This window comes from Microtus ochrogaster, chromosome 8, assembly GCF_000317375.1.
Source record: "Microtus ochrogaster isolate Prairie Vole_2 chromosome 8, MicOch1.0, whole genome shotgun sequence".
NCBI classification, from domain to species: domain Eukaryota; kingdom Metazoa; phylum Chordata; class Mammalia; order Rodentia; family Cricetidae; genus Microtus; species Microtus ochrogaster.
The window spans coordinates 85209408-85225313 of record NC_022015.1 but is presented as its reverse complement, the minus strand read 5'-3'; the positions used below and the strand labels follow the sequence as shown (position 1 = coordinate 85225313).

Here is a 15906-nt window from a genome sequence, read left to right as displayed (position 1 = left end):
ACACTGGAACACGGATGAAGTTAATACAGACAACTGGAACACGGATGGAGTTAATGCAGGACACTGGAACACGGATGGAGTTAATGCAGGACACTGGAACACGGATGGAGTTAATACAGGAAAATGGAACACGGAAGGAGTTGATCCAGGATACTGGGATATGGACGAAGTTAACAGACACAGCTGCAACATGGATTAACTTAATATAGAATACTGGAGGCATGATGACTTTGATAGTCAAACTTTTATTGTGCCCACTCCAATGTGAAAACAAAAACTCTTTTCATTTCTTGATATAATAATTCATGCAATATATTACAATACCAGAGCACTTTACTGGCATGAAAATGAATGCAGCTTAGGAATATATGTGTAGAGATACACACGTATTCAACAACAGTTAATGAAAGATAAAGGACACAGATTTGAAAGGAAGAGAACAGGATGTCTAGGTGGGAGAAATATAACCATACTACAACCTCAAAATTAAAAAAAAACTTAAAAATAATAAACAAACAAACACAACAGTTTCAAGTCTGCTTTGCTATAATACCTAAAAATCATCCATGGACGGCACCAACCACAGAAAGCTGGGCTCTTCGCCTAAACCAAATATTACAAAAATGCACCACAAACTTGTCCACATTACAGTTTTTCAACTAAGGTTTCCTCTACCAAAGCGAATCTGCCTGTGTCAAGTTGATATAAAACTAGGGACACAGGTGCTGCTGTCCATTAGTCCCAATGCCCTGAGTTCCATTTCTGGATCCCAGAAAAAGGTGAAGGAGAGGAAAAACTCCACAAAGCTCTTCTCTTGCTTCAGTCCATGGGCCATGCCACACAAACACGCCAGCACACACGTTCACGTGCACGCATGCACATTGATAGTCACACAAACAAAATAGCAATATTTTAAAAACTAAAGAAAACCACTGTTGAGAAGAGATTCCAAAAAAGAAAACAATGGAAGATGTAGGAGCTCCTACTCACGACAGTAGCACATAATTCAGTGTCTATCATTCTTTATACCACACGCAGACAACAACAAACACAAGTGATACTTACTGGTGCCTGATACGTTTAAAAGGATGCACCAGATGAACAGCTGGCACTGTGAACTCTAGAGCATAACCCTTCAAAAGCCGGCTCTACCCACACTTGACACTTTGTAACAAATTTTAACCTCTCTCAACTCCGGTGTGATACAAGTGACGAGCTTGCATAACCACTGCCCGTGAGAGGGCAGTTCCCATGCAGGTGGCATTGCACCCATGAATGTAAACGGCATTATCTCGGTCAGCGGCATGATGTGAAATAAATCCTCTTCAACTACTCAAAAATGATTTATGAAAACATAGATTATTACGTTTAAAATTTTTAGAAGTACATGAAGTAATTTAATTTGTTTCTATTTTCTTTGTATAAATGTGAATTTTATATGATTAAGTCAATCTTTAAATAATCTTATGAAAGACCTTTCAATAAATATAGAATGAACATTCTCGGTGGTGAGGGAGTACTTTGCTGGAGCTAAGCAAGCATTGTTCTGTCTTCCTTGAGTTACATCAAATAAGGATTGATCATGTCTTCATATTACAGAACCCACAGTGCATTCCCACTACAACAAACGGATGCTTATGGTACAGTATAAATAGCCAATTACAAACCAAACCTGCCTACATGTAGGTTATCTTTGGAATTTGTTATATAGTTCATTGAGCTTGGATTCTGGAATCTGACGGGCCCCATTTTGAACTATAGCTTGTCCAGCTAGCAAGCACTCCCCTCTAGAATCCATAAGCAGGAAAAGGGAAACTGCATCTCTAGGGCAGGGGTTAAAATAGTATTTTTGACGAATCGGCAGTCATCTAAACTTTTAGGTTCTCTTTCTTGGCTGTGGCGTAAGCATTTGTCTGTGACTGGTGGTGCCCATATCTATACATAGTGCCATTCCCATGAGCACAAGCTATCAGAAGGGATTGCTCGGATGTCCCAGATAAAGAAAGATTTAAGGTGTTCAACTTTTTGAGGCTAGGATTTTGTCTGACTGATTTGCTTCTGTTCTCTGAGTAGACTTGGAACTCTACTTCAGAAAGTTACTAGAAGAAAGAACAGCACGTTTCATGGTAACACACCTGCACATCATTCTGTCTCAGCCACATACAACTCAAAGTAAGAAGGCAGAACATACTTCAAGAATCTTTTGAAATAATATGAAATTGTCTTCATAGGCAAGAGTTTTCTATTAATGTCTTTGAATGAGTTCACTTTGGAGAACTAGGCAGTTATATATCTGTAGGATATATTATTTAAAATCTAATTACCATATTGAAGAACTGTTCTTTAAATCGGAAGTGTAATATACATAGTTCATGTGTTCTACTTTTCCCAAGCACACCCACCCTTGCTTTAAATGCAAATCACACCTTACACGGGAACACCGTGTCTGCTCTCTCACTCTGAGCCCGGATGTTAGAGGGGCAGTCTCTTCTCTGCGCAGGAGTGAACATCTGTATCAAAGCTTGAAAACCACAACAGTGATCAGCCTGCCAAGACATCTCTAATATAATGGACAGAGAGTCCATCCAAAAGGGGGAACTCCATGCCTGATACTGTAAAGTTGCTAAGAACTCAACCTGAAGATGTCAAAGACACCAGAAGAGAATCTACTATGGTCATGTTCCTAAATTAGCATAGCCACCAACTGTATCTGAATACTTTCCTTCTATCCACAGTTACGAGTAATAGTAAGCTCCCATCAGAGTTCCTTCTGCAGAAGGCAGGGGCTACCACGGAGATCCACAAAGGTCAAAGTTTAAAGAAGTAGCCATAAAGTGCTGGGCTCAAATTCAGCCATTTCAAGCATACACCCTACAACTAAAGTTCAGGAAACATCCAGGGGTGTTTTGAGAGCCAGAGGACAAGGGTGACTTCTGCAGGCAGCTTCTTCTAGACATGGCAGCGTGCCTCTCCTATGAACTCTCAACAAGGTGGCCACTTACATGAAACCACTCCAGGAGACAGGACGGAGTGGATGGGTAAAAACTCCTCAAAGTCCCACCCCTCAATGAAGGGCTCTACATAGCCAATGGCTGCTCAAGGAGGGGGAGCTATCTACAAGGAAAGGCCCCCTGATAGGTTTCCCAGTCCTAGCTCATCAGCCCCAAGCACATGAACATACAGGCAGCATTAACTGCTTTCAGTAGGGTGTGTGTGTGTGCATATAACACAAGAAGAGCTGGTGGGGGTGGGAAGGATTTGAATACTGTGAACTCATTTATGAAACTCCCAGTTAAGTTCATGATTTTAAATTTTATACAAAGAATAAAAATTTGGGGGAATAAAGATGTAAGCATGTATATCCAATACATTTGTGTACAGATACTTGCCTGAATATATAACATGCAAGGTTTTATGATTAATCAGATAATATTTACTCAGGGAGAGTCATTCTCAGTGGCAATTTCTTAATCTACCTAAATAATTGGGCCTAAACAATGACAATGCCCAACCATCTCTAAAAACTATAATTTCAGGAAATATTTTTCATATTATAAATATAATATATTATATAATATATTTGCTTTATTTTGAGACAGGGCTTCTCTGTGTAGCTTTGGAGCCTGTCCAGGAACTAGTTCTGTACACCCAGCTGGCCTCAAACTCACAGAGATCCTCCAGCCAGTGCCTCCTGAGTGCTGGAATTAAGGGCTTGAGCCAATATCGCCGGCATATTTTGTATTTTATTTAAAACACTGCAAATGTTTGCATAGTAATTCTACAAACATTTATCCAACCTTACCCTCCACCTTCCTGATTCACCTCATTACTTGTGTCATTTCCAAAAAGCTTCTCATGGATCAAACCTCACCCCAGGCGAAACACAATAGCCCAGGAGTTTCCCAAGTATTGTGTGCTTATATGGAATGTGCTGGATGTGGTTTAAAGATGGAGAATTTTTCTCAAAACTTTAGCCCATGTTGTTAGCAGTATTTATCAACAGTCTGAAATACAGCAAGAAAAACAATGAACTCTGAAGCTCCCAGACTGACCCTTAAGTTTCAGTTGACCATTTTCAGTCACAGATTAAGGCTGATGACAATAAATCCAAATCAGATCTTATGCATCAGCACCCCAAGAGGTATGGTTAGGTTCACAGGACAGCTCTTTATGTCAGGCAATTTAGCTGATTTTTTATCTTACTTCTTTTTTTTTTCTTTCTTTTTTTTTTTATTATTTTCAAGACAGGGTTTCTCCGAAGCTTTTTTTTTGGTTCCTGTCCTGGAACTAGCTCTTCTAGACCAGGCTGGCCTCGAACTCACAGAGATCTGCCTGCCTCTGCCTCCCGAGTGCTGAGATTAAAGGCGTGCGCGACCACCGCCTGGCTATCTTACTTATTTTTAAGCACGAGAGGAGCACAATATTCTAGAAAGGTTGTTGAATAATGTGATTAAACTCTATATTAATATTTTTGAAAATTTGAAGAACTGAAAATTTAACTGAATTTATAAGGGAAATAATGCTGCTACAAGAAATTAATGCAGCATTTAAAGACTCATGGATAATATGGAGTTAAATGAAAGTGAGGCTCCCCTTGTTAATGAATGTGGATTTTGCTATAAAGACACAGTCCAAGTAAAACACTCAAGACATGCAAAGGTAAGTTTCCAAGTAGAAAATACTTCACTTCTTTTAACTATTAATATAGTCACAGTACTTTTGCTTGTCAAGTATATGATTATAAGAAAAAAACAGAAGATCTTGATTTGTCTCTGTCTTTTGAAAACTCAGCGTTGGACGGCTCAGTGAATGGGAGCATTTGCTATTCTTCTTGGACATGGGTTCAATCCCCAGGACCCACAGGGCAGCGCACAGCCATCTGGAACTTCAGTTCCAAAGTATGACACACCCTGCTCTGGCCTGGACACCAGGCATCCATGTGGTGCACAGACACACAGGCTAAACACTCAAACTCATATAAAACCTCACACCCCAATATTACAAGGAAGCCGCTCAGAAGAGCAACCCATGGAGCCATGTTTCAGCACACATCTGGTGTAAACAGATGTTTGTTCTAACGGAATGACTAGTAACCTAGCATGTATCCTTGGAGCTAAGTGCTTTCAACACCTGTATAAAGAGAATAACCAGTGCTAATGCTTCACCTTCCAGTGTGTTGACTTCCACGAACCCATGAACCAGTACCCCCTTCTTGTTCCCTTCTAGGGTGTTGACTTCCATGAGCCAATGTCCCCTTCTTGTTCCACTTCATTAGCATAGTCCAAAAGAAAGGTTCCATATTATGTGAAGGGTAAGTTACCAGGGAAGCCAAGTAGAAGAGGAAATATCAAAACTGAAGTCTTGGTAGGTTTTTTAGAGCCCTTGAACTCTTAGGTGTCTTATTCAATAGGAGTAATAATCATAGGTGTCTGATATTAAAATTATATTATTAAAAAGTATAGTCAGGTTTAAGAGACCCAAAGATTCAAATAATAAGAACAAGTGCTCTGTGGTAGACCCAACGCATGAATTTCAAGTCATTCCCATTTTAAATGCCCCTTCTATTTGGAAAAGCACAACTTCATAAGACAAGCACAAGAATTCTAAGTTAAAAAAGAAATCACTGCAGAAAAACTAACATTCTGTCCATCAGAGCTGACCCCGAATCGGAAGGAGAATCAGCAGCTCGGTGTCTGAGAGAGCATCATCATGTAGACAAGACAAGTGAGGCCTTGCTCTTCTGGCACATAACAGTCTCAGTCAGCGCTGTTAGCACAGGCAAAGCAACACAAAACTGCCTCTCTCACCTCCTGTCTGAAGGACAATTATCATGAGCACATGGAATGACCTAAACGATTGTAGTTGTCAACTCTGAATTTCTCTTTTGGTTTCTTTGTTTTTTGTTTTATTTTGTTTTTCAAAACAGAGTTTCTCTGTGTAACAGCGCTGGCTGTGCTGGTACTAGCTCTTGTAGACCAGGCTGGCCTCGAACTCACTGAGATCCGCCTGCATCTGCCTCCCAAGTGCTGAGATTAAAGGCGTGCGCCACCATCGCCCAGGTCAACTGTGGAATTTTATAAACATAGAACTGTCCAATGTTAACGTATAAATGGCTTGGTAACTCTGCACTTGAAAGAGCATATGCATGAATTAGCCAAGATCCACGGCTGCTCAAACCCTCACAGAGATTAGATAATGGGACCATTACCTCTCTCCGTCGGGAAGCCCAGCAAGTCTGTTTGATCTTCCAAACCACAGCAGCCACCAGCAGCAAGGATAAAAAGCAACTAGAAAATAAAGCACAGATAAATGTGTTCAAAATACACTTGAAATATGCAGTAAAGGAAAATAACATAAGGTAGATATAGAGGAAAACATGTCATGATAAATATTTCCTAAAAGAATTTCTTCATCATCAACTTACTTGTTTCTTTTTGAACTGAATTTTTTTTCCTGGTTTGTATACCAATAAGATCACTCAGGATAATAATGATTAGTATCTATCTACCATATCATATTTTAGAGGACACAGTCTGCAAACTGTTTCAACTAAACTTTCCTGAACTTTAGCTAAATGTTCCTTTCCCTATCAACAGACTCATTCCTCATTCGACAATGGGAAATATTCATTCTTTGAAATCTCTTAGGTAATTTTGTTTTCTTTCATCCTTTTTGAACCATTTTAAATCAACAAATGTTGATTACATTCTAGATTCCTTCTTTAAATTAGGGATAACCCTTCAAGTTCAGTTAATGGGGCTTCCAGGACGGCCTGAGCAAAGGTGCTTGCTCTCGCCCTGATGACCCAAGTTTGATTTCTGAAACCCTCCTGATGGATGACAAAAACCAACTCCTGAGGGCTGTCCCCTGAGGCCACTTGTAACTGTGGCATGCAGTCATCCCCTCCCACAGAGTAAAAATGAACAAGTGGGCATTTTTTAAAACTAATACATCGGTGTGAATAATGAACTTCTCTGTTTCTCAAAACCAGACTTCTGGTCTGGACACAGAGCTTGGTGGGAAGACATTTTTCCTCATTAGTGTACGACCCTGTGCTTAGCCACAGAATTGGCAGAGACCGGGGGGGGGGGGGGGTGTTGAGGGAGACAAACAGGGGATTAATTTTGCAAATCTGTATCTTTAGTACTGTCAAAATTACAGCATCTTATCATTAAAAAGGATTGAAGAGATTATTAAGTTCAAAATCCTGTCTAGAAAAGAAATCCCTGGTAAATTCTGAGAGTGACTAAGTATGCAATTTACCTAATTAAAAAATCATCTGGGAACTGCTAATTCACAAGTCAGTGCTTTCCACATTTCCTTAACTCCTAGGATGAAAATAGAATCATTTCGGCCACTTCACACCAATTCTGTTCTGAGTAAATCTGAATCAGCCCGCTACATTCTGAAACCCTTACATATCTGAAAAAGCCTCTGCGGCACCCTCTGGCTGAGCAGCTCCCCACTAGGTGTGGTTTACCTTAAAGAGACATGTTTAATGTCCAGGGGCATTTTATTGTCATGATTTGGACACACACACACACACACACACACACACACACACATACATACACACCACACACACACACACACACACACACACACACACACACACACACCATGATTTTATATTCAGACTGCCAAAGTTGTCTAAGTTGAGAAGTTCTGTCTGCATCTCAGTTATTTCCATAGAAACCATATTTCTCATGCTAATCTCAGGTTAGTAGCATAAATGTTATTAATAGTGCTGAAAATTGGTACTTTAGAGTCTGAGGGTCCATTTTAATTTCAGAAATATCATTATGCCCTTAAAAAAAATTAGTACAAAAGACACAAAATTGCCATTCCAAACTCAGACTAAAATGACTTCCATCGAGGAGCAATAGTACCAAGTGCTGTGAGGGGTTCACTCTATGACCCCAAGACTCTGAGGTCCCTGTGCAATCCCTGCCCTTGCTAAAGATGGTGCTCGGAAGCATGACGAGCGCTGCTGAGTTTTATGCTCACCTGTGTTACCGGAAAAGCTATTTTCCCTATGACATTCTTACTTCAGTTAAATGGGATTTTGTTTTGTTTTGTTTTTGTGGTTTTTTGAGACGGGTTTTACTTTAGCTATTGAGCCTGTCCTGGACTGCTGCAGTCAGAGGGAGGGAGGGCATGGCACTGGCCTTTGGTGACACATCCTGGAGCCACAATCAGAATTTACAGTTCCTAAATTCTGTGGGAAGCACCATGGGGCAGGGCTGTGCATGGTAATTCTGTCCATTCCATTTTGCAAGAAGAGAAGTAAACATTGATTGTGTTAATTCACTGAAATCTATTGGTCTTTACATTAGCTTCTCCTTATGGATAAAACAAAGGGTTCACTGGGTAGCATCAAACATCTGTATCCTTGGATTTATTTTCATCACTATTTCTACACAGGAGGAAAATCCTTTGGCAACTTTCTCTGAGATTTCTTCCTCATAAAATGGCTTCTGTAAATTCTGGTATAGGTACCGGGGAGACCAGATACAGAGAAGAAAGGATGAGAAGAGGGACAGGGAATGGGGTGGGGATGGGGAAGACAGAGAGGAAGGGAAGTGAGGGAAAGGGAAGAAAGGGAAGGGTGAGCAGGGCAGAGTAAGAGAAGAGAGAAAAGGATGTGGCTCTATAGCACAGGAATCTTAGGGGTTCAACACGTCTATGTAATGAACATAGTAGTAACAGAAATAACAAAAAGGAAGCCAACTAGATGTGAGAAGAAAACTTAGGGACAGATACTGCAATAATTCAGACATAACCTGTACACAGTGACTATTTTTACAACATTCCTAATACAAAGTATGGAATATCCAGTAATATCATCTAGGGAACTCGCTCTCAACCTTCCTAACGTGTCGACCCTTTAATACAGTTCTCCATGTTGCGGTGACCCTCAACTATGAAATTATCTTCATTCCTACCTCATTAACTCATTTGCTATGAATTGCAATGTGCTGGAGAAATTCCTTCAGCCAGTAGCCATTAAGAGGCCACACCCAAGTGGGATTGTGTGTGCACCATAGTACTATGAGACAATGCTCTTGTACCCTGTAAAGAATTGTCACTTCTATTAGTTTAATAAAATGCTGACTGGCCAGTAGCCAGGCAGGAAGTATAGGCGGGGTGACCAGAACAGGAGAACTCTGGGAAGAGGAAAGGCTCAGTCTGCAGCCGTCATCCAAACCAAGAGGAAGAATGAAGAGAACGCCGCACTGATAAAGGTACCGAGCCATGTGACTAACACAGATAAGAATTATGGACTAATGTAAGATGTCAGAATTAGTTAATAAGAAGCCTGAGCTACTAGGCCAACCAGTTTAAAATTAATGTAGGCCTCTGTGTGTTTCTTTGGGAATGAATGTCTGCGGGACCGGATGGGGCAGAAACTACTGCCAACAGCAATGTAATATCTGACAGTCAGGAATTCTGATATGCAAACCCTGTGTGAGTTGTGACCCACAGGTTGAGAACTGCTGATCTAGCTAGAAGCACACATTGCAGTATGACATGGGTCTGTACTGAGACTAGGGCCAGGAACAAAAAGGGAACTCTGGTACAACAAAAGAGAAATAATATTCCCAATGATTTATAAGTGACAGCTTAACTAAATATAAGCAATAGATATTAAATATTTAAAAATTAGTTTGCATATATTATTCTTGTATTTTAATGGAAAACCTTGGAAAGTAGTACAGCGTTAAAATAGTGGACTTTGCTGTTTTGTTTTGGTTTGGTGTTTGTTTTGTTTTGGTCTTGATTTTTCGAGACAGGGTTTCTGTGTAGTTTTGGAGCCTGTCCTGGAACTAGCTCTTATAGACAAGGCTGGCTTTGAACTCACAGAGATCCGCCTGCCTCTGCCTCCCAAGTACTGGGATCAAGGGCGTGCACCACCTCCACCTGGCTCTTTGTTGTATTTTTAAAATAACTTCCCTTAATAACCAACATCCCAAAACATAGCTTCTAATGACTTGTCAATTCCCTGGCACCCGAGGATTTTACTCTCACCGACTGAAATGCTAACAAAGCAAAACAACTCAAAACTGGGGAATGTGGGATGGATGATAGAGGATCTGGGTTTGCCGATTTGCCCATCTGCTCAGAGCTGAAGATTAAATGAGCCACATGGGTCACTGGGGAAACAACACATTGACTGTAAAACCTGCACAGCACATAGCGTGTAAGGAGGGTGACTGCAGACAGAGAAAGTCTGGCCTGGAAGTGAAGGCTCCAGAACCCCAGCTTCTAAGTGTTGGCCTGCTCCCCTTTACAGCCGACCTCACACAGCGCCGAGAAGACACGGGTGCACTAACAACATTGCAGAAAATTACCTTCAGCTCATGTAGGTAAGACATACAGAACATATGAACCTTTTGTTTAGAAGTGGGTTCCATAACCAAGCTATCTCATTACATATGAAAGTATTTCAAAATGGGATGGAAGGGGGGGTCTCGAGCATTTTCAATAGGGATAATTAATTACCTTGTACACTTAGGATAATTCAAATACAAGTAATAGAAAACCTAACTGAAACTAGCATAGACGAGTCTGAAACACACTCGCCAGTATGAACGCACCTATCCAGACAAGAGGAGACCATGAGATTGGTCCCATCAAGTCCCTACACTCCTGAGGTAGAGAGGAGCTCACAGAGCTGTGTCTATCACCAAGATTACATAGTGAACAATGCTAGGGAGAGAGGCTCTCGGAGCCTGGCACCTACCCCAGCTTATGCGAGTGGTTCACGGTGACTGAGCAAGTTTTCCTCAGAAGTTCCCAGGCTCCTGATTTGCCAGGGCAAAACTGGGGCAATCATGACTGTGGCTGTTACTGCTGCCCTATCGCATCTGAGGGAATGTTTGTTGACACTCCCAAAATGTTAGTATCAAAGCCCTGAAGAAGGGACTTAAGTTGACTATATTTCATAAAGTAGGAACTCCAGCAGAAGGTCAGTGTCTGTCCCAGTTCGTTTTCTATTGATGAATGTCATGACCAAAAGTAACTTGGGGAAGAAAGGGTTTAACAGGTTTATAGGTTGCAGCCCAACATCAAGCGAAGTCCAAGCAGGAGCCTGGAGGCAGGAAATAAAGCAAAGACCTTGAGGGAACACAACCTACTGGCCTGCTTAGCTGCCTTTGTTACACAACCCAGGCCTGCCTGCCTGCCTGCCTGCCTGCCTGGGATGAACACTCAAGGTGAGCTGGCTCCTGCTGTATCAATTTGCAATTAAGACACTGTTACACAGAGGTGCCACAAGCCAATCTGAAGAAGGTAATTCCTCAACTGAGATTCCTTCTTCCCAGGTATGTCTAGGTTCACACAAAGTTCACAGAAACTTATGATCTCATAAGAAAAGAAACCAGAGAACTCACATGCCCTCTGCCTTGCATAGTGTGAAAAAAAAAGCCAAGAAGTTAAGAACAAGGAACCGGCCATTTGCCCTCTCATTGAAGGTCCTTATCAGAGACCAAGAGTGCTGGCACCAGGACCCGTTCAGCCTTCAGATCTGTGAGGCAATGCATCTCCTTCCTTCAGGACACCCAGACTGCTGTGGGTTAAGGCAGATGAAGTCCAAATGTTCTGATCTCGGATATACACAGACAGACAGACAGAAAGATAGATGATAGGTAGATAGATGATAGGAATGTCTGATTTCAGATACAAACAGACAGACAGATGATAGATAGACAGATGATAGGAATGTCTAATTTCGGATGCAGATAGACAGACAGACAGATAGATGATAGGTAGACAGATAATAGGAATGTCTGGAATATATATTTTGCTGTAAATCAACTTTAATCTCAGACTTTTTTGTCCTTTTAAGAACCAATTCCAATACCACAGCACCTTCTCTCACACTGTGGCAGGTATACCCACTCCTATCAACCATTAAAGATGTACTAAAGAGCTTTAGTCCTCCATGAAGCTGATGAGGGGCCGACCTCTCTCAAATCAAATGGTTGCCATATAGTCATGTTGACAGAATAAATTAAGAATGGGCAAGAACCCATACAACATAGTAAACTTTAAAATTCACGAAGAAATACAGCTAAGTCTCCCAGAACATGAGAGATTTTCACGCCCACAGAGCATGTGGACACGTGGGCACTCTGAAAACCCGCCTGGCCGAGGATTAGAACAGTATTCCTTGACGTGTCTGGACTGCAACTAATCTGGGTGATATCTAATAAACTCAAACTTGTGACACAAATCAATGAACATGGTGTTTCTGCTATACTGGGTTGGTTTAGAATTACATCGCTTGAAACGGGGCAGTCGGATAAAAGCTTTGGTCAAAGAATTACTTTGGCATTTTAAAGCAAATACATGTTCTTTTTCAAATCGTCTATAATCCAATGTTCTGTAACATAAAAAGAGAAATAAAAAGTATATAGCTTTCAAATTACCAGACAATGCGCCTATGTAACAACCACCCACATAGATGAACAGGTGACCCATTCTCTCCCACTCAAATCAGACTGATTTAATTGCAAAGCTTAGTTTCCCATCAATGGAATCCGAAAGTCTTTATTCTTCTTATTCCGTTTCCACCACACTACATTCTGTTGTCCACACTGCTCCTGTGACATCACTTTGTTCCTTTTCATGTTCCTACACTATTACATAGCACAGTCTTACTTTCCCTTCCTACCCTTTCTGAGCACTTTGGGATATTTCCACCTGAGGCTACAGAAAACAACCTTCCTTAAATATGTCATTTGTATGAGGTCATTCAGACAGCACACTTGATTACAGCATCACAATGCAACATCTCAGTGTTTCTATGGTGCTTCTAGGTAATGGAACCACAGTCATGTGTGGGTGATGGTAACCACTGGCATGTGTGTGTGATGACAACCACTGTCATGACTACAGTCATGTGGGCGATGGTAATCGCTGTCATGTGAGGGCAGTGGTAACCGCTGTCATGTGTGGGTGATGGTAACTGCTGTCATGTGTGCGATAGTAACTGCTCTCATGTGTGGGCGATGGTAACCGCTGTCATGTGTGGGCAGTGGTAACTGCTGTCATGTGTGCAATGGTAACAGCTGTCATGTGTGCGATAGTAACCGCTATCATGTATGCACTGGTAACTACTGTCATGTGTGCAATGGTAACCGCTGTCATGTGTGCGATGGTTACTGCTGTCATATGTGGGCAATGACAACCATTCTCATGTGTAGGTGATGGTAACCGCTGTCATGTGTGGGCGATGGTAACCGCTGTCATTGTGGGCAGTGGTAACCGCTGTCATGTGTGGGCAGTGGTAACCGCTGTCATGTGTGGGCAGTGGTAACCGCTGTCATGTGTGGGCAGTGGTAACCGCTGTCATGTGTGCGGGATGGTAACCGCTATCATGTGTGGGTGATGGTCCTCAGGTTCATGTTGAAGCTTTAATATTTTAGGCCAGAGGAGACTCCTGGGGAAACTGGTGACCTTCCAATCAGTTCACTCATATTTCAAAGTCTGGTTGTCCTCTCTGCTCTGCCTACTGACCTCCAAGAGTATAATTTACAGCCATGGAGGAGGCTAACAAATCCTGACATTGAAGTTCAGTGGTGGTGGTGGGGTGCTCAGAAAGGTTCCCTGAGACAGAGGCTCACACGTGTTGAAAGGCCAGTCTTTTCAACAAGTCGGGCTATAAGAAATTAAAAGCTACATTAAAAACAATGAACTTTAGCTAAATTGTAATAAAAAAACAACAACAAAAATAGCTGTCAAAAAACATAACTCTAAATATACAAAATAGAAATACAAAACCCTTAGAAACTTTGAGCTGGGAGGAATCTTTTGTTCTTTTTTTTTTGTAGTGATATTTCATTTGTATTTTATTTTATTTTTTATTACTTTATAAATAATACCAAACGAATCTTTTGTTCTAACACTAAAAACAAAATTTAAAAAACTTACTTTTAGCGGAGCAGTCATGGCACGCACCTTTAATCCCAGCACTAGGCAAGCAGAGGCAGGCGGATCCATGAGTTCAAGGCCAGCCTGGTCTACAAGAGCCAGTTCCAGCACAGGCACTAAAGCTACAGAGAAACCCTGTCTCAAAAACCAGGGAAAAAAAAGTATAAAAGGCAATCCAAAGACTGAAATCTTTGCAAATAATATACATGGCAAAGAGTTAGAGACTTCAAATATATAATGTATAATAAATATTCAGTAATAAAAACTTAAATGAACAAAAGATGGGCAAAAGATTTGAAAAGAACTTCCTCAAAGAAGACAAAAGGACGGCTAAAAAGAATAAGAAAAATTACCAGTGGCTTATATGGTATCACTTATTTGAGAAAGGAGAATGAGATCACAGGATGTCATCACATATGTATCATAGACATGTTCTGTGTGTTCCATCATATATGTGTCACAGGCATGCTCTATGTGTGTGTGTGTGTGTGTGTGTGTGTGTGTGTGTGTGTGTGTGTGTGTGCGCGCGCGGTGTCAGGCCAAGCCCTGGTAAAGACGTGAACACTGGAGCCCTCCTGCTTCACAGTTTATCTGAACAGATGCTGCCGCTCTAAAATTCCAGCAAGTAATGAGAAGATGAATGTGCTGTAAGCTCTGACCCACAACTCTACTTCTAAGAAGCCATCCTAGAGGAATAAAAACTTGTGGCCATATCAACCATAAAGAAAATATTTTGTTTCCTGACACTTTATTCATAATGGCCAGAAAGCATCTATCTCTCAGTGGGTAAATACAGTGATAAATCCATAAACAAAACACTAATCCAGCAATGAACGAGCAATCAGGCCACTGACTGGAACGCCAACAACTTGGACCAATCTCAACTGAGACGTGCTACGGGGAAAAAGCCAGTGAGACAGCACAATAAATGCAGCAAGGGCAAAGAACAGGTCAGTCTGGGTAAGAGGCAAGCTGGCTGCAAAGCAGAGGCCAGTGATGGAGTTCTCTGGGGTTTGAGAACAACGCTGGAACTTACTGCACATAACTGAAAATGAAGGTGAGCACGCTCAAATGACAGCAAACAAAGAGACCAGCAATCAAGTCCTCACACCCACCTAGGACGCACACAGAATTAACTGGAATGGGGCTGATGAGCTGAGGTAAAACCAGTAACTGGATCAGGCCACAGAGGAACCTGAAGCCACCATCTGATCACAAACACGAAAGTAGTTTTAAATAGTCAACTTCCATACTTTAAATCATGCCTTAGAAACTAACTACAGCACAATGACTGTGGTAGAATTCGGGTTGGTGGTAGATTAAGTAGAGAGGGACAGTCAGCCACCTCCTAAGTAACTGCAGTGAGGCATGAAGTAAGGCGTGGAATGGGACACGGGGTGAGGCACACAGTGAGGCACACAGTAGAGCACACAGTGAGATACACAGTAGGGCACACAGTAAGATACACAGTAGGGCACGCAGTGAAGCGCACAATAGGGCATGCAGTGAGGCACACAGTGAGGCACACGGTAGGGCACACAGTGAGATACACAGTAGGGCACACACAGTGAGGCGCACAGTAGGGCACACAGTGAGATACACAGTAGGACACACAGTGAGGCACTCAGTGAGGCACAGCATGAGGCACGCAGTGAGGCGCACAGTAGGGCACACTTTAGGCACACAGTGAGGCACACGGTAGGGCACACAGTGAGATACACAATAGGGCACACAGTGATGCACACAATAGGACACACAGTGAGATACACAGTAGGGCACTCAGTGAGGCGCACAGTAGGGCACACTTTAGGCACGCAGTGATGCATACAGTAGGGCACACAGTGAGGCACACAGTAGGGCACACAGTGAGGTACACGGGAGGGCACGCAGTGAGGCGCACAGTAGGGCACACAGTGATGTACATGGGAGGGCACGCAGTGAGGCACACAGTAGGGCACACAGTGAGGTACA

The 15906-nt window shown here is 41.9% G+C and overlaps 1 protein-coding gene across 1 annotated transcript in view; it reads right to left on the bottom strand.

The window, feature by feature from the left end:
* Positions 1-15906, bottom strand: part of Atrnl1 (attractin like 1) — a 558188-nt gene that overhangs the window by 337763 nt on the left and 204519 nt on the right. The window contains exon 26 of the mRNA XM_005352541.3: positions 6209-6287. Coding sequence (XP_005352598.1) covers positions 6209-6287 — 79 coding nt within the window. The remainder of the gene's footprint in view (positions 1-6208; positions 6288-15906) is intronic.